Source organism: Theropithecus gelada, chromosome 2 (assembly GCF_003255815.1).
Source record: "Theropithecus gelada isolate Dixy chromosome 2, Tgel_1.0, whole genome shotgun sequence".
NCBI lineage: Eukaryota > Metazoa > Chordata > Mammalia > Primates > Cercopithecidae > Theropithecus > Theropithecus gelada.
The window spans coordinates 158,148,039-158,167,464 of NC_037669.1; the positions used below are offsets into that span (position 1 = coordinate 158,148,039).

Below are 19,426 nucleotides of genomic sequence, written 5' to 3' on the forward strand. Positions count from 1 at the left end.
GAGGTCCGGCCTGTTTCTAGTTAACGTTTCACAGCCCTGTGAAAACTAGACTGGCAAAGCCGGGCCTCTGGTGTCCTACAGGAAAAAATGTGCTCTGATGAACTTGAGCCTTCCAGAAGGTTGCCTGGGGGAAGATGAGAAACAGACCGATACCTGGCTAAGAAAAAGACTCCCCTCCCTCCTCCAGACCCCTCCAAGATAGGGGCAGGTGGCTGTGTTTGGGCAGGCAGTCTCTGGAGGCTGCGGTGGCTGGAAAAGACAGGCAAGTTCCTGACCTTACCACAGGATTCGACATGGTGGAAAGGTCAGAGTTTGCAACCTCTAACCTGCTGTGCTGCTATAAGTTAAATGGAGTAGCTGTGTTCCAGCCTTTGCTAGAGTGCTTGTGAAGCAGTGAGAGGTTGCTGCTTCTTCCCTAATGTGCACCCGAGTTCCTGAAAAAGGTTGGAGCTTTTGCTCTAGGGAGGAGAGGGGTGGAGTGATGCAAAGAGAGCCAAGTCCTGCGTTCTGTCTGCCAGGGACTGTCCATCAATGTCACTAGATCAGAGGCTGCCCATGGGGATGATCCTCATACAAGGTCTTTTCTTCCCCTTCTTCCTGCCCCTTGAACTCCTATCCCTGTCCTCCTATTTTATTTATTTTTTTAAATTTGTGTCCTCTTATTTTTATAAGGGAAGAGCTTAATGTTCTAAATTCTAGAAGACTTGGCCGGGTGTGGTGGCTCATGCCTCTAATCCCAGCACTTTGGGAGGCCGAGGAAGGTGGATCACCTGAGGTCAGGAGTTTGAGACCAGCCTCACCAACATGGTGAAACACCGTCTCTACTAAAAATACAAAAATTTGTGGGTGTGGTAGCATGTGCCTGTAATCTCAGCTACTTGGGAGGCTGAGGCAGGAGAATCGCTTGAACCCGGGAGGCAGACGTTTCAGTGAGCCAAGATCACGCCACTGCATTCCAGTCTGGGCGACAGAGCGAGACTCCCTCTTAAAAATACAATACAATAAAATAAAAATAAATTCTAGAAGACTCTATTCTGACCAGAATGTGCCAGCCAGGGCCACCCGCTGCCAAGGGTGTCTCAGGCTTGATTGTCTAGGAAGCCCATACTATGTCTGTCTCTGACATAAACACCTGTCCCCCCATAAAGCCAGTTCTGTTAGTGGGTCACTGCTTCTCTGACAGCACTGACCTCGGGGGTTGCATTTAACTGCTGTTCCCTTTTTACATGTGTCAGAACTTGATCTGGGATATGGGATGGGTTTGGGCCCTATTCAGAGCTGGCATAAAGAAGAAAGTTCTTTGCAAGATCTTGAATCAGTTTGGAATGTAGAATAGGCCAAGAGGAACTCAGTAGACTTGGATGTAATTGGGGCCAATTGATTATTTTTAAATACGTATTTTAATAAAGGCAGTTTCTGACATGTAATCCAACATTTTTAAAGTTAGTGGTAACAGTTAAACAATCCCCAGAAAGTTTCATCTCCTGAACACCGCATGAGATGAACTTCATGAGGATTTTTGTGGCCTTGGTGCAGCAGGCAACATGCCGTATGAAGACTTAATAAGTCCTTCAATGTGTTTACCATCTTTGATGACCATTAAATATCTTGCAAAAAATGATTTTGCTAGTCAAGTCAGCAACAATGTTCAAATAAATCTGTATTAAGTAAATTAATGAGAATCAGTAGAATCAAGAACTAGCATTCAAAAAACCCACACATTCTCTGGCCCTTTCTTTCCCCGGTGATGTTTCTCACGTCACGCCCCTGTTCTCCTACAGCAGCCTGGCCTTGTCTGTCTACGCACACACCCTCTGGACTATGCATTCATCATCCTCGCAGCCACTAAGCCCTGCCTCTCATACTATGCACAGCTGCTTCTTGATGGAATCAACCCCCGTCCTTATCTGTCTCAGTTGACAGGGCCTTGCACATTACTCCTAAGCCCTCTGGTGTGTTCATTGCACTGCCCCCTCATAATCTTCACCCTTCTGGCATTTTCCTTAGGATACAATCCAGGCCCCTTCCCATCATGCACAAGCTCTCCAAGGGCAGCCAGGCCTCACCTTGGAGGGCTTGTATTTGAGCGCCAGCCTCACTGAACTTTATTCATGTTGTGGAATGTACCACCCCCACCTCTGAGCCCTTCCACACACTCTTTCTCTCCTCCATACCTCCCCGATCCCTACCCTTATCTTCTATCTATGCCCGTCGATTCTTCTCAGTTCAGAGGCCACTTTCTCCAGAAACCTTTTCTAGAATGTTCTCTCCTACAACACTGGGTCTGCTGCCTCTCTCTTATGCTCCCTGGCACTCTGTCCCAGCTTCACATGTCCTGGGCAATATTTTTAAATTGTGGCAAAATATATATAACATAAAGATTATTGTTTAACCACTTTTAAGTGTATAGTTCAGTGGCATTAAGTACATTCACAATGCTGTGCAACTATCATCATCATCCCCCCCAGAACTTTTTCATCTTCTCAAACTGAAATTCTGTATCTGTTACACACTAACTCTTCATTCCCTTCTTCCCCAGTCCCTGCAACCACCATTCTACTTTCTGTTTCTATGAATTTGACTTCTTAGATCCCTCATCTCAGTGAAATCACACAGCATTTGTCTTTCTGTGTCTGGTGTATTTCACTTAGCATTAATGTCCTCAAAGCTCATCTGTGCTGTAGTACGTGTCAGGATTCTCTTCCTTTTTACAGCTGTATAATATTCCATTGCATATACAACATTTTGTTTACCCAGTCATCTGTTGATGCATATTTGGGCTGTTTCTACCTTTTAGCTATCAGGAATATAGTGCTCTGAATACGGGGGTACAAATATCTCTTTCAGTCCTTGCTTTCAATTTTTGGGGGTATATATTCAGAAGCAGAATTGCCAGATCATATGATGATTCTATTTTTACTAATATTTATTTTTTTTGAGACAAGGTCTCACTCTGTCACCCAGGCAGTGGCACGATCTCAGCTCACTGCAGCCTCTGCCTCCTGGGTTGAAGCCAACCTCTCACCTCAGCCTCCCAAGTAGCTAGGACTACAGGCACACACCACCATGCCCAGCTAATTTTTTGTATTTTTAGTAGAGACAGGGTTTTGCCATGTTACCCAGGCTGGTCTCGAACTCCTGGGCTTAAGCAATCTTCCCCCTTGGCTCCCAAAGTGTTGGGATTACAGGTGTGAGCCACCACGCCCAGCGTTGATGATTCTGTTTTTAAGTTTTTGAGGAACCACCCTTCTGCTTCCCACGTTGGCTACACCATTTTACATTCTCACTAGCAATACACAGGGTTCTAATTGCTGCACACCCTTGCCAACACTTGTTTGGTTTTGTTTTGTTTTTTTTTTTTTTGGTAATAGCCATCCTAATGGGTATGAAGTGATACCTCATTGTAGTTTTGATTTGATAAAGCAACAGTATGGTTGCTTTTTTGATGCTCTGGGTGCCACAGTGGACCAAAGGGTTTGTTAGGGCAGTGCCTGTGCCTCTCAGTCATACCCACATCTCCCACCCAAGCAGAGTGCCCACCCACCACTATCAACCAAATAACTGAGTGACTGAAGAATGAATGAAACTGGGTCCAGGTCCTTTTTAGGACTCCACGTTCTCCTTTTCCCCTGTGACGCGGGTATCACACTGCTGCTGAGGGGACAGCCGCTCAGACCTAGGCATCTAGGCATGGTCCTTCAGTGGCTGAACTGGGAACAGAGGCTGATTCTTTGCATGTCTTTCCAGGTATTGTGATTGGCTTTAAACCGTGCTCCCATATAACTTAGACTTGGTCCTGCCACCCCGAAGCCTATGAGACAATGTGCCACAGAGAGCCACTGTCACACCGAGGGGAATGGCTCAGCCCAGCACACTTGTGAATGACAACAGCCTGAGGTTTTAGGGAATCCAGACTTTGTTCATTTCTCCATACACAGTGTACCCAAGATTTGTTTGAATCTTCAGAAACAAATACCCACTTGGAAATGTGGCAGCAGCCCTTTTATTTATGGATGCAAAGTATAAGTTGGTCCTTCAGAAATGCATCAGTTTGGTCAAAGTTGGCACAGAGAAGTTAGCAGAGAAGTGTGCATGTTGATTTCTTTGAGTGACTGCACAGCCGTGTTGAGTCAGTTGGCCATGCCAAGTCAGATGGGTTTGTATAAGTGCTTGAACACTTCCCAAGCTGAGCAGCTGGCTTAGCTCTCTTTCTCCTACTTGCCTATTTGGTCTTGAGAAGAGCATGGAGCCATGTTACCTGTCCCTCACTCCTTCCAAAGGCCAGCATAGCCTGTGCATGTAAAGCCTTATCCACCTGGGGGAGCAGCCCCAGGTGTCCTGTCTGGCTGCTGCCCTGGGAGAGTGACCAGTGAGCCTAACACTCTGCCCACTAGATCCACCAGCGGCCTTTCACCCTCTGCTGTGCTTGGTCCCTCCCTGGAATCCTCTGAGATCTTTCAAAGTCAAAATCACCACATAGAGAGCCATTAATTCAGGGTCAGAGGAATCTGGGTCCCAGGCTCCCAGTCCAGGCTTTCCAACATCTATTAGCCTTACCCACTCAGCGCCACCCTGACCTCACCCTGGGATTCGCAGGAGTCGGCCAGCGCCACAGCCAGTTCTGGGTGTTGGAAATAGTCCATCTGATACAAGGATTCCTGAGTGGGAGGGTGGGCCAGACAGCCCCTGTGGTCTTTCAGCAGGAGCATTTTATAATTCTGTGCTTCAGGACCCTTGCAGCATCACTGAGCTGCACAAGCCTTCTTTCAAAATGGCAGACACAGCCACTAGACCTGCTGTGGGACTGGCAGGGTCTGACTCCTCATGCTTGGGTCTCTTTTTGGAACCATAGTCTTCTACCTCTTTAATGACACAGACAATCTTTCTATCTAGCCACTACGCCATGGGAAACTAAGCCTCAGAGAAATTTAGAAACTTGCTCAAGAATACATAGGGATAAAACCAATTTTTATCTTACCTAGGGATAAAGCCAATTTCTTAACTCCCTGTACTGTGTTTATTTCATCTTATTGTCCCAGATTCTAGCACACATCCCAGCAGCCAGCCCGTTTCCTGACAGGAAGTAGGTGTAAGATCCCAGCCACCTACAGAGGTCAGAGAGCTCCTATGTCTGAAGGTGGCTAGGGATGGAGGACATCTTCCCATGCCGTGTTCTTCCATCCCTGAAAAATGTGTGTTCTGTATTGCCATCAGACTTGATTTCAGTTTGGACTTTGAGTCAGACATATGCAGGTTTGGATCCCAGCTTTACCCCCAAACCAGCCGCTTAGGTATGGTCTAATGTAGTCTCCTGCTCACAATAACCCCTGTGGGCAGGAGACCACATACATCACAACCTTGGCACAGGGCCTGGCCCAGTAGTACATGGGGCTTTGACATCTCTGGTGCTTGGACTTGGGTCTCTACCGTAGAGCCTGTCAATCAGAGAGAGGCCCAACACTCCACAGGGGAGAGGTGGTGGTGGGGTGTGGTGGGACTTAGGCTCACCTAGCTCAGGGCAGCACAAGTGAGAATTAAACTGAATGTCATCAGTGTTAAGTGAGTGAGACTGGTGACGTCAGCGGTGGGTTGTAGTTGGTGGGGGTGGGCAGAGACTCAGCTCCACTGTTGCAGGCCTAGAGCCTAGAGCAGAAAGAAGGGCAATGGGAATGGGACAAAGAAGAAATGGGAGAGACGTTGTTAAGCTTTGGACATATTTATTTTCAAAAACTTTGAATTTCAAAAGTATCATGTGTTCATTTCAGACAAATTACAAAATAAATGATGAAGGGGTGGCCTACCCCTCCACACCTGTGGGCGTTTCTCGTTAGGTGGAACGAGAGACTTGAGAAAAGAAATGAGACACAGAGACAAAGTATAGAGAAAGAAAAAGTGGGCCCAGGGGACCGGCGCTCACCATACAGAGGACCCACGCCAGCACCGGTCTCTGAGTTCCCTTAGTATTTATTGATAATTATCTTTACCATCTTAAAGATAAGGGAGTGGCAGGACAATAGGATCATCGAAGGGAGAAAATTAGCAGTAAGACATATGGATAAAGATCTCTGTGATATGAATAAGTTCAAAGGAAAATGCTGTGCCTTGATATGCATATGCAAACATCTCCATAAACCTTTTAGCAGCATTGCGCCAGCAAGTCCCGCCAGCAAGTCCCACCTTATGCCGTAAGGCGGTTTTCTCCTATCTCAGTAAACAGAGCGTACAATCGGGTTTTACACCAAGATGTTCCATTGCCCAGGGACGGGCAGGATTTTTAACCAGCAAGCTGCCTTCAGGCACTTGTTTAACAAAGCACATCCTGCAGAGCCCAAAATCCATTAAGCCTTGAGTCACCACTGCACATGTCTCTTGCAAGGACAAGGTTGGGGGTAGGGTCACAGATTAACAGCATCTCAAATACAGAACAAAATGGAGTCTCTTATGTCTACTTCTTTCTATATAGACACTGTAACAGGCTGATCTCTCTTTCTTTTCCCCACAAAATGAGGCAAATAAAAAAAGATCAGCACAGTCTCGTTACCCAGAGAAAGCCGATCAGCACAGTCTCGTTACCCAGAGAAAGCCGATCAGCACAGTTTTGTTACCCAGAGAAAGCCGATCAGCACAGTCTCGTTACCCAGAGAAAGCCGATCAGCACAGTCTCGTTACCCAGAGAAAGCCAATCAGGACAGTCTTGTTACCCAGAGAAAGCCTTCGTCTTCCAGAGGTTTTCTCTGCATATTCAAGTAGTCCACAAACGTTTTATAAATTAGGGAACATATTCTTCTCCAAACTACTAGTTACTATTTTTTTATTCTAATAAGCAGTTCCAGCTGTCTTTCCATGTAAAAAAAAAAAAAGGCTATATTTTCACCCTAATTCTAAAAGGTTGCATATTATGTCATCATGTGGTCGGGCCACTCTATTTGAATTCTGCCATTGAAAGGCAGGATAATGAACATGGAGTGGGAAGAGGGAGGTACAGAGGGACCCTGACCACAGTCCCTGGCTGCTTGCCTGGATGCTTCCTTCCATGAACACAGCTCTTGAAGGTCTAGATGACCCTGACCAAACAGACGCCTTGGTTTCCTTTCCTTTTCCTGGGACAGGCTTCCCTGACTGATGGGGGAGCTCCCATGACAGCAACTTTCAAATGTGTCCTGCATAGACACCATGTAGAGGGCAGACAACAGTGGGGCCAGGCTGGGCGAGGGGTGTGCGACTGGGGAGAGGGGAAAGGGCAATGAAGAGCACAGACCCCTCTCCCCAGCCCCACCATCCAGGGCAGCCCTGAGCCCAACAGCACCGGCACAGTCCAGTGTGAGGAGCAGGGCTAGTCTATGGCGCTCGGTTTTCCTCTCTGTGGGACTTAGGCTCACCTAGCTCAGGGCAGCACAAGTGAGAATTAAACAGAATCCCATGAGTGTTAAGTGAGTGAGATCAGTGATGTCAGCGGTTTCCATTAGCCTGAATGAGAGAGGAAAAGGGGATCTCGTGGAGAGGAGCCCTCAAGAACCCCTAAGGCTTTGGAGAGCTGACAATGCTAATCGCTTGGTGTGGGCCAAATTAAAAACAGACGCGTGGAAGCGGCAGCCCAGCCTGGCAAGGGCCACAGCCACAGGAACCACAGTGCCCACAGGCCTCACCCAGGGTGTCTGGGACCCTCACAGAAGGGCTTCAAGAAGCAGCCTCAGCTTCCCCACCTGTAATATGAGAGGTTGAACTAGAGGGTCTTAAAGCCCCTCCAGCATCAGAAGTTCTGGGAGCTTCCCCAGAATGGCAAGGATATTAAATGTCTTTGGCAGTAGGTCTTCCAGTGTGACTTGGTGCTGGGTTCACTAAGAAGTGAAGGCTCTGGGAGTCACAACCAGGGATGCAACCCAGGTTATAGGTGACACCAACCCGGTGCAACAGCATGACCTCTGTCCTGCTGAAAACCTCTGTCCTGCTGAAAAGAACCCTGGAGGCCCAGAGCCCCAGGGCTGAGCACAGGGTGCTGGAGGCCCACGGTCCTGGGCTTTGACCCTGGAACCCCCTTTTCCAGCTGGGTGCCCCTTTCCTCCATGGATGAAGGTACTGGCCTCTCCGTGCTCGCTGCCCACCAGTGCCCATGGAGGAGAAGGCATGGACATTCAGAGAGGAAGATTCCTCTCCACCTGAGAAACAGCAGCTCCTGGTGCCGGGGAGCCCACATTCTACCTCTCTCTCACCTTAGTTTCTAGAGTCCCTCCTGCTGGCCAGACAGAAGGACGTGATCCTTAGGGGCCATGTCCTGTTTGCTAGCACAGCCTCTGGCCAGAGTTGGTCCTTCCCCAAGGGGCCTGGGAGAAAGGCCAGGTTTAGAGGCCAGCCGATGGAACCTGGAGACCAGCAAGCACTCTCGTTGCAGGAAACAACAGCCACTTGCAGGCTGAGCTCTGCCAGAAGCATTGGCAGGACCTGCCTCCCAGTAAGTGCCACAGCACCACCCAGAACCCCCAGAAGGAGACCAGCAGCATGTGGGGCCTGATGGTGGTTGCCCAGCTGCTGGCTGGCATCGGGACAGTGCCTATTCAGCCATTTGGGATCTCCTATGTGGACGACTTCTCAGAGCCCAGCAACTCGCCCCTGTACATCTGTGAGTCACCGGTTTGAAGAGGGCTTTGGGGAGGGGTGAGGTCCTGATATAGTACTTGATGAGGCCCTGGGGGACTAAACTGAGGTCCCACCCTCTTTGCTTACAACCAGCAAATGAATTCAAAGGCCTGGAGATCAGACAGATTTGGTTTGAATGTCAGCTCTATTACCTCCCAGCTATGTGATCTGAGGCAAGTGGCTGAACCCCAGGGCCCCTGGTTTCTCACCTCTAGAATGAAGCTGATATTATCCATGCACTGGATGACTGTGGGATACATGAGATGGCGTATGTAACCACTTAGCTGGTGTTGGGCCCTGGACAGACCCTAAACCAACAGCAGCTACTGTTGCTGTCTAGTCCTCCAGGCACAGGCCAGGACACACATGTCTTCTCTGAGACATCCACTTAGGGGAAGGTTGGCCTCAAAGAAGCCCATGCAAAGCAGATAGCAGATGACCATGTGAATGCCCAAATCCTTCCCTTAGAACAAGCCACTTTGGGCTGGAAATGGTGGCTCACGCCTGTAATCCCAGCACTTTGGGAGGCCGAGGCAGGTGGATTACCTGAGGCCGGGAGTTCGAGACCAGCCTGATCAACATGGAGAAACCCGTCTCTAGTTAAAATACAAAATTAGCTGGGCATGGTGGCACACACCTGTGATCCCAGCTACTTGGGATGCTGAGGCAGGAGAATCACTTGAACCCTGGAGGCAGAGGTTGCAGTGAGCCAAGATTGTACCATTGCACTCCAGCCTGGGCAACAAGAGTGAAACTCCACCTAAAAAAATAAAATAAAATAAATAGAAAAAGCCACTTTGAGCATCCTCAGGGCCTATACTCCAGACGAGACAGACCACCTCCACAGGCTCTGTGGCACCATAAGCTCATCCGAGGGCCCCCAGCATTGTACCCACAGGGAGCATCACCTGGTATTTTTAAATGCCTTGGAGCCTGTTTCCTTCCGGGCAAGCAGGTCTCTTTGGAAGTTGGCTGGAGGTAGAAATAGCCTTGGTTCTATATGTCTTGGAATCTTGACTGATTCTGGTCTTGCTGGTGGGAGATGCCATAGGTGTGGGCTTATCAGGCTTGGGGACAGATGGAGTGACATCTCAAGGCTCTCCCTCAGCTTGGGAGCTCCCATGGCCAGACTCTCTCCATTTCTCTCAGTCTCCTTCCCCTTACTTCCATTTTCAGCCATCTTATTTGCCATCTCTGTATTTGGACCAGCTTTCGGGTACCTGCTGGGCTCTGTCATGCTGCAGATCTATGTGGACTACGGCAGAGTCAACACAGGTGAGTGTGTGCAGAGGATACCCACTCCCATCCCCAGCTCAATAAAGCAGCCCCTGGCCCCCTCATTCAATCAGAACAGAGAATGAAGCTTCAGATCCAGATGTGCTCTGCCACGTCCTCATTCATCCCTGCAGTCCCTCGGACAGCTAGGAGCAGACAGTGTGCGCCTCCTCTCAGGGCCCACGCTGGCTACTGTGGGGAACAACCTGCTGAAGCGAACTCACTTTCTGTCCTTAAGAAGTTTGGAGACCTAGGGCAGGACCTCAGGTGTTGCCACCACAGCGCCCATGTTGGTGGTGGCGTTAAAAATATTCCTATGGTTCTTTGATTCTAAGATATTGCTGGTTATTTTTTTTAAAAAGAAACAAGATTTAATAAGAGCTCTTTTGAGGAAAAAAAGAAACACCATATAAAATATACACATGGATGATGACTCACATCCAGAGGGTATAACATGGTGTTTGACTGTGTGGGTGCTGGAATGGGACTGCCTGGGTCTCAGCCTGGTTCCATCTCCTACTAGCCAAGTGATCTTAGGCAAGTGACTTTGTCTTTCTGTGCCTCAGCTTCCTCATCTGTAAAATGGAGCTAATGATAGTAAAATAAAGTTGTAAAGATCAGAACAAGCCTGAGGTATATTAAGAAGTCAACAGTATGAGTTTGTATTCTTCAACAAGTGGTATGGATGAGAAGATATAGTCCCTAGACACTGGCATAAGTTCTGCGATAACCATTCAGGGAGCCAGCCCCAGGATGAATCAAGCAAGGGCTTCCCGCCTTTGTGAGCATGTCCCACACTACCCAGTCTCCCACAAGACGGGGAAGGTCAGCACCATAACAGAGGGACAGGCAAAGTGCTGTAGGGTGGAGAGTGTGGCGAGTGTGTGGGTGGGATACGAAGTTCCAGCTCAGCTGGAGCCATGGCTGAAAGGCAGGACTGAGCCAGACTCCAGGAAGAGCACCCACACCAGTGCCCTGCACACAGGTCAGGTCACAGATATCTGGCAGGTGCTAGTTGCAACCATGCTGCCAGAGCCTAGACTCCCATCCCTAGGACTGTCAGACCACAGTGCCATCTGCAGGGTGTCATTTGGCTGTACTTCAAATGAAAGTGGAAAGCCAGGGGGGTGTCTTATATCTCAGAATCAAGCCATCTCTGTCCTTTTGCTGGCACTTCCCGAATTGGTTCCTGGCTCTTGGTTGTCCAAAGAGACCAGCTACTGAGCGCCCAGTCCACTCAGGGCAGTGCCCAGGGATGCTTGTCATGATTTGACTGAACCGTTCTGCCACCTTCTCCTTCCGTTTATGCCTGGATAGTTTCTTTACCCAGAGAAACACAATGGCAGACTTTTACACGTGTGCAAGAGAATTGCCAAGAGAAAGCTGCTCCTTTGGAAGCCAGGCAGCTCACACAGTTGATGGCTGTTTCTTTAGGCTTCTAAGGATTATGGGGCCTCCTTTGTTAGGGATCCATAAAGTTGGGAGGCAGTAGTTTAATGGTTAAGAGGGCAGGTTTGCGTATCAGGAAGACATAGGTTTGAAATTGACCAATGAAATGGCACATACTAGCCTTAACCTGAGGCAAGGGACTTAACCCCTTCTATCCTCAGTTTCTTGACTGGTGAGAAGTGGGCAGACTTGCTAGAAGAACCCAGTGGAAAACAGATGGAAAGCACGTGGTCTAGGGTCTGGCCCATGGTGTGCCCTTGTGAGTGAGAGTCAGCTCCCTTCTTCACTACTCCTACCACGGGCTGGGAGTTGAATAAGGAGGTGAAGGTCCTGCTCCCTCCTGCCCAGGGATTTTCTGATGCTCTGCTTCATGTGCAGTGGCCCTGGTCCTCTGGGAAGACCAATAGCTGGGAGAGGGAATGCTGTTTTGACCAAGAATCTAGCTCATGGCTTGCCTCTTCTCCATCCTGGGAAGAAAATCAGTAAAACTCCCTCTGATCAGAGGTTCTGTTTCCAGTAAGGTGAGATCACGCATTCAACAAACACTTGCACCCTTTGGTTTCTCTTCAGCTGCAGTTAACTTGGTCCCGGGCGACCCCCGATGGATTGGAGCCTGGTGGCTAGGCCTGCTTATTTCTTCAGTCTTCTTGGTTCTCACGTCTTTCCCCTTTTTTTTCTTCCCTCGAGTAATGCCCCTAGGAGCAAAGGTAAGGTTCCAAGAGCCCATGACTCTACCTATTGGAGTTTAAGAAAGGGATGTGGGGGTAGAAAATAAACAGAGCTAAAAAGCTACAGCATGTTAAGCAAATCCAGGGTGAAATCTAAACAAATTTCATGATGCAGGACTTCCCAGAGGCTTTGAGAGGTGAGGGTGTTGGTGAATTTCCAAAAGGTGGTATCTCCTCCATGTTCCCTTACCATGTTAGCATCTCGCGGATCAGGAGACCTCCAGGGAACAGTTTGGGAAACACTGAGCTTATCTAAATTGAGCTAAAGAATTAAGAGCCAATAATAGCCAAGTCTGCGACCTGGTATAGTCAACTTTTACATTTAATAGGGCCTATCTGTGTTTGAACCTGAAAAACAGGGATTTCTAGCATTGAAGAGTATGAGGGTGGCTGAGATTGGAGCATATTTTGAGCAGGGGACCTTCTGAGCATCTTCGTCATACCTACTGGGGAAAGGAATGAGGGCAGGATGAGAATGGAGAGCAAGGAGGAGAAGTCTGGGTAGGGGCTTGATGTCAAGCTGAAGGGTCTAAAGATTGTTCTAATTTCATGAAGTTCTGGGGCACTGCAGTGACTGGGTGGCTACTTGCGTGGCAATATGGCAGCTAGGTTGAGTTTAGAGAGTAGGGAAGGAATGGAGGCTGGAGATCTGAAGAGGCCAGTGCAGAGACCAGGTGAGAGATGGGGAATGCAGCAATGGTTGTTGGAGAGCTGGGACAGGGCAAGGATAAGGATAGACATTCCTAGGGTGGATGCCCAGAAGGGCTCAGCAGTAAGCTGGCTTGGAGGAGAAGAAGGAGCTAAAGTTTATGCCCAGGCTTCAAGCCCCCAAATAGAGCTCAATGTTTGACAATGAGGTATATAAAATCTAGGCCCAGCCGGGGGAAGAGGGGCAGGGGTGGGAGGACCTCAGCTTATCTTGGGGAAGAATTTCAGAGGTTGGCTGCACATCATGCAGGTGCTGGGGTCAGGCAGGGTTAGAATGCAGCTCTTCTACTTATAAACCAGCTGAGTTGGCCAGGTGTGTAATCTCACACTTTAGGAGGCCAAGGCAGGAGGATTGCTTGAGCCCAGGTTGAGATTGGTGGGTAGGGAAGGAATGAAGTTCAAGACCACCCTGGGCAACATAGCAAGACCCCATCTCTACAAAAAAAAAATTATTTTAAAAACTTAGCTGGGCATGGTGTTGAGTGCATGTAGTCCCACCTACTTGGGAGGCTGAGGTGGGAGAATCACTTGAGCCCAGGAGTTCAAGACTGCGGTGAGCTATGACTGCACCACTGCACACCAGCCTGGGTGACAGAGTGAGACCCTGCCTCTAAAAAACTAATTAAAAAAATTAAAAAGCAATAAACTAGCTGAGTCATCTTTGCCAAGTTTCTTTGTTCCTAAGCTTCCTCTTCTTTACAGTGCTCCAGCTAATTAGAGTAGCGATATGGGAAGGAGTTGTGAGGAATGAGACAAAGCTTGTGAATACTGGGCACGGGCCCAGCAGGGAGTAAGCGCTCAGTGAATGGGAGAGCCTATTCCTGGCGATGAGTTCCCGCAGGATCCTAATGCTGTCAGAGCCCAGGGGCCTCACATCTGAAAGGTAGTTCAGAGCTGCAGGGCCTTAAGCTGGAGCTGACAAGGTCAGAAGAGGTACGAAGGTTCCCTGGGGTAGTATACCCAAGAAAGTGCAGGTAAAGGTTTAGGACAGAGCCTTGAGCAGCACTCACCTTTAGGCTCAGGAGGAAGCAAGAATCCCAGAGAGGAGATAGAAAGTGGGAGGAGGGTGGGACTGGAAACAGATGGCATTCTAGACCAGAGTATCCCAGAAGCCAGTATCCCCTGGAATCTGAGCGTAGGGGAGAAGTGTAGCCATGACAGATGGGGGCGAGGAGTGGGGTCCAGGAAGACACCTTTGGCAACAGTCATGGGAAAGTTAGATATGAAATAATATGCCCACAGGTATCGTGGGAGACATTGACATAGATGTGTTTTGATTGTCGGCCAAAACACCGGGCTCACGGAAATGCAGGTGTTGTTTGCTTCAAGAGAGCATTCTCTGGATGCCCTCCCATGCACACACGCCTGGGGCGGCTCACCTCCGCCCAGCCTTGAGCCTCTAAGGCCAGAGACTCAAGGGCCCAGGGAAGGGTAGCTGCAGTGAGCCTGAGCCATAAACATTCACCCCTTTTATTGCCTTCAGAGGAATCCTGCCACAGCAGATGAAGCAAGGAAGTTGGAGGAGGCCAAGTCAAGAGGCTCCCTGGTGGATTTCATTAAACGTAACTGACCCTGCAGCCCTGGGTGGGCTGGCACAGTGCAAGGGAGAGGATAATGGCCAGGGGACCCCAGCCCCTGTGGTATTGTATGTAGTAAGGGGCAGTAGGAGCAGATGGCCTGTAACTGGCCCATCCCCTAGGTGTGCCTGCAGCCCAGGGGTTCTGCCAGGGATCCTGGTGACCACTGCTTTGCAGGGACCAGGAGACCCAAACTGCACTGGATCAGTCACGTGGCCACCCCGCGGTCTGGTCCCATGTTCTTCTCCCACTTCCCCTCTTGCCTTCTTGTGGGGTGGCAGGCATGTGAGGAGACTGTTTCCAGTGTTAGTCCTATTTCTATTTGCCTGCCACCTGGTTTCTTTTAGGCACTATGAGCATGTGGAGAGGGGGCTCGAGTGGCTGTATGCCCCTAGACTGGTCACAGAACATCCTGGTGCTCAGATTCTGCCCCTTCCTAGAAAAGAGAGTTGCTCAGAAGGAGGGGGCAGGAAGGGGTGCCCCATGCTGGCTGCCACAGAAGCCGGCTCTTGACGACGGTCTGTTCACAGAGTTTCCCCGCATCTTTCTGAGGCTCCTGATGAACCCACTCTTCGTGCTGGTGGTCCTGGCCCAGTGCACCTTCTCCTCCGTCATTGCTGGCCTCTCCACCTTCCTCAATAAGTTCCTGGAGAAGCAGTATGGCACCTCAGCGGCCTACGCCAACTTCCTCATTGGTGAGTCCAGAGGGTGCTGTGGGAGCCACAGGGCTTGCCTGGGCCAGGAGGCAGGCACTCCAGCCATCCATTCAGGGATGGGTGCAGGCCAGACCGGACACAGGCAGGGGCCAGAGGAGGACTGCCCAGGAGAAAGAATTTTAAGGACAGTTTTCCTGGTTGGCAATCTAGAAAGTTCTTGGCAGATTTCTGACTCCTATCCTTCCAGTCAGGAGTGGGTGGAGGCCGGGGGCTGCCTTCCTCCCTGTAAAGGGGCTGGAAGTCTGACAGCTTCCCAAAGGCCCTGACACCATCAGGGACAACACAGGAAAAGAGGGAAGGTTGAATTTGAGGTTAGACAAAATGCCTCCTGGGTTTTCTCTTCTTCTCCAGGGACCTGAATATATTTGCTTTGGTTAGAGAGTACATGGTTTAGTGATTCTCAACCGAGGCTGCACCAGAGGCTCCTCTGGAGAGCTTTACAAAACACAGATGCCCAGCCCTACCCCAGGCTAATGAAACCAGAATCTCTGGAGGTGGGGCCCAGCATTAGTATTTTTTCAACTGTGTTGAGAACTACAGATGTGGTCCCACCAAGTACCCTAGGAAATCACTGGGCCCAACTCACAGGTGAGTTTAACCATATGGAGTTGGCAAGGTGATCAGTGCATGAGATTTGAGGGTGACTCCCGTGTACCCCCTGGCTGGTCCTTGGCTGTGACTTTACCCCTCAGGCCTTCCATCTCTGACTGGTACATAGGGGTCATCACTCTCGTGTTGCTAACCTCATGTGGTCCCATGCAAAGAGGCCCCAAGGAATGAAGGGTGCTTAAGAAATGCATATTCAACCCACATCTCTTAAGCTACAAGAACCCCACTTCTATATTCTTTGTATAGGCAAGGCAATCCTGTCTCAAGGTATTTCTCTAGGTGTGCCTGGCAAGCAGTAGATGCTCAATTAATGTCAGCTATTTATATTACAATTTAACATACCAAATGTTCCTTCCTGAAACCATGCTTCCTTCTCAGTGATCCGGCTCACTATTTGTAGCCCACATGCAGTCCCAGGCCTGTGCACCTGGATCACCTGCTTCTTTTCACTTATAGGTGCTGTGAACCTACCTGCTGCAGCCTTGGGGATGCTGTTTGGAGGAATCCTCATGAAGCGCTTTGTTTTCTCTCTGCAAACCATTCCCCGCGTAGCTACCACCATCATCACCATCTCCATGATCCTTTGTGTTCCTCTGTTCTTCATGGGATGCTCCACCCCAACTGTGGCCGAAGTCTACCCCCCTAGGTAATGGGAATAAGGGGCACAGAGATCCCCTTTGCTAAGGCCAGGGCCTAGATCTGGCTGTTATACATCTTCCTTCCTGCTTCCTCAACTCTCTTCTCTGCTGTACACATTTTTTTTTTTTTTTTTTTTAAGACAGATTCTGGTCTTGCTCCATCACCCAGACTGGAGTGCAGTGGCGTGATCACTGCAAACTCCACCTCCCAGGTTCAAGTGTTTCTCCCAGGTTCAAGCAGTTCTCATGCCTCAGCCTCTCAAGTAGCTGGCCTTACAGGTGTGTACCAGCACACCCGGCTAATGTTTGTATTTTTAGTTGAGGTGGGGTTTCACCATGTTGGCCACGCTGGTCATAAACTCCTGACCTCAAGTGATCTGCCTGCCACAGCCTCCCAAAGTGCTGAAATTACAGGCGTGAGCCACCCCACCCTGCCCACTTTTGATCTGATCTCTCACGTGGCAACTTAGAAAATCAGGTCTTGAATGGTATGCCCCATTATGAGAAGAGATCAAAGGCTCTTACTGGGCCACCAGCAATCAGGGTTAGAGTTCTGTTTTCTTAAGAAGCACCAAAAACTAATTTGTTTGATTTCAGGATGAATTTGTAGGGCTGTGAGCCACAGGAACCAGGAAATAAGCTATGTTTAGCATCAGCTCTGTGCTGGCTAGAATTTCAGTTTCATTGAGCTGCTGAAGAGAGATGAAAGGAGACTTGAAAAGATCTGGAGAATAATAATGAGAGTGATGGCAGACTTGAAAACTTAGGGCAGGTGAGGAGGAGGGCAGGTAAAGTCTGCCTGTGGGTTTGCAGACAGCGATATGAGTCACAGTGTTAACTTGGGCTTTATGTTCAGGAAGAGCTTCAGAGCCCTGTGAGGGGGACGAAGCCAAGCAAGGGGCATTTTATTATTATTTTTCCCGGGTGCCACCTGTCAACAAGCTTTTTTTTAGACTTTGCCTAATAAAGTTGCAACATTTGGAGATGCTGTACCTTTTAGCCCTGGTATTTTCTCTATTTTTTTTTCTTTGAAATGACCTCCTCTGTCTTTGGTGGGTGAAGGAGAGAAGGGGTTTGAGGGAAGGGAGGGTTGCTTGGGGTAGGGAGCTCACCCCCCTGGTCTGTACGGCACTTCTGCAGGCTGACTGTGGACTGAGAAAAGTCGAGAAGCCTTTGGGCCTTTTGGCAGCGTCCACTGGGAGTTTAGCACACGGCTTTGTCCTCAGACAGGCCTGGACTCTATGCCAGTGCTCCTTACTAGTTGGGGGAGTTACTTACCTTCTCTAAGCTTTGGTTTTCTAATCCACAGAGGGCGAGTAATTCACTGTAGACTCATTGTGATGATTATGCATGTGCCCCCGGCACAGTGTCTGGCACATGAGATGAACTCTCATTTGTACAGTTATACTAGTGAAATATCTGGACAGTGGTTTGTCAGCCCCTTTCCCAACCCTCCCTGAAGAAGGTCATGAATGTCAGATACCGGGGAACAGTGAGATCAACCAGTGAAAGCGCTGGTTGAAGCTCAAGGGGATACAGTAACCTAGGCAAGGTCTACATTAAGCCAGGAGACAGAGAGCTAACTAAATCCTGGATTGCCTCCGTGGTCCCAGCCACTGTTTTTCAGGCTGAAGAAGAGGGAAGGCAAATATTGTCTGTGACCTGCCCACTGCAGCTGCCCTTTCTGGTTGGTTGGTTGTCTTGACCCCTACTGTGGCAGGGGATTCACCACTCAGGCCTTCCCAGCGCATAATTAGTGGATTTGGGCTCCTAGTGGCAGAAGAAATGGAGAGATGCCGTGACCACTAAACAGTGGCAAATTCACTGTTGGCTCCACCAGGCATAATCCACATCCCAGGGTGGCACTGGCCCAAAATAAATAAAGATGCACAGACACACTCATCAGGCCAGGAACTCACACTGGGCTGGAGGGTAGGGTTTTTCTTTGGTCTTGCTTTGTTTGACTCCCCATTTCCTCTTTTGCTGGCAGCACATCAAGTTCTATACATCCGCAGCCTCCTGCCTGCCGCAGGGACTGCTCGTGCCCAGATTCTATCTTCCACCCGGTCTGTGGGGACAATGGAATTGAGTACCTCTCCCCTTGCCACGCTGGCTGCAGAAACATCAACATGAGCTCTGCAACCTCCAAGCAATTGGTAAGGGCAGCCAGGGTCCAGAGGCAAGAGGAGCCCCACAGGATCTCGGAGCTCAGTGCATGCCCTCAAAGACTGTTTCTCGGCTCCAGGATAGGCGGGGCTCCACACACACACTCATTACCAGCATCCTGGCCTCCTCTGAGCCACATCCAGCCTCTCTCTACCTCCCTACCCCTGAGGTCATGACCAGATGCCGACAGCCCACAGTCAATTAAAGACTGGCCGACATCCAACAAATTCACATTCTTGAGGCCTAACTGCTCAGAGCAGAAACCAGTCAAAGCACTCCTTCAGCTGAGGCCTTGGAGCCCCATCCTGAGGGATCCTCACGGGCATCTCTGGGTCCTGCAGGCTGGCCGTGGCCCAGATAAATTGAGGGCATTAGCCTTCTGTGACATGGACCTGGAAGGGTAGAGCCAGAAGCAGTAGCTGAGGGCATTTGGTTCAACCCCTCAACTCCCAGGTGTGGCCACATGGCTGGCCTGAAGTCATGCAGCTATTTCGGGCTGACCTGGAACTTGAACGCAGGGCTCTGCCTCAGTTTGGGGCACTTCTATTCAAAGCCATTTATCTTCTGGCCACCAGCCTTCCACTTGGGCAGCCTCCATTCACTGGACTCGCTTGGCAAAGTTCAGTCCATTTTTCTGTGGCTCCACACCTCCTAGGATCAGCCAGCAGCAAACTGACTTGAGTCATTTGTTTAGTTATTCAATAAACAGAACACTGGGCACAGCCGTGAGTGCTGAGGATGTGATAGTGAACCCATCAGACAAGGTCCCTGTTCTCATGGAGTGTGCATTCTATCAAATAAACACACAGGGTAATTCTAGAAAGTAACCCATGCCATGGAAGGACTTAATAGGATGGAGAGTTCCCAGGGGCCTCCCGGAGGGGGTGACATTAGAACTGAACAATCAGAACAGAATTCTATGCACA

At 49.5% G+C, this 19,426-nt stretch overlaps 1 protein-coding gene across 1 annotated transcript in view; it reads left to right on the forward strand.

Moving 5' to 3' along the window:
* Positions 1 to 19,426, forward strand: part of SLCO2A1 (solute carrier organic anion transporter family member 2A1) — an 89,436-nt gene that overhangs the window by 58,588 nt on the left and 11,422 nt on the right. The window contains exons 4-10 of the mRNA XM_025375778.1: positions 8,390 to 8,617; positions 9,811 to 9,909; positions 11,929 to 12,065; positions 14,278 to 14,356; positions 14,902 to 15,066; positions 16,153 to 16,342; positions 18,325 to 18,490. Coding sequence (XP_025231563.1) covers positions 8,390 to 8,617; positions 9,811 to 9,909; positions 11,929 to 12,065; positions 14,278 to 14,356; positions 14,902 to 15,066; positions 16,153 to 16,342; positions 18,325 to 18,490 — 1,064 coding nt within the window. The remainder of the gene's footprint in view (positions 1 to 8,389; positions 8,618 to 9,810; positions 9,910 to 11,928; positions 12,066 to 14,277; positions 14,357 to 14,901; positions 15,067 to 16,152; positions 16,343 to 18,324; positions 18,491 to 19,426) is intronic.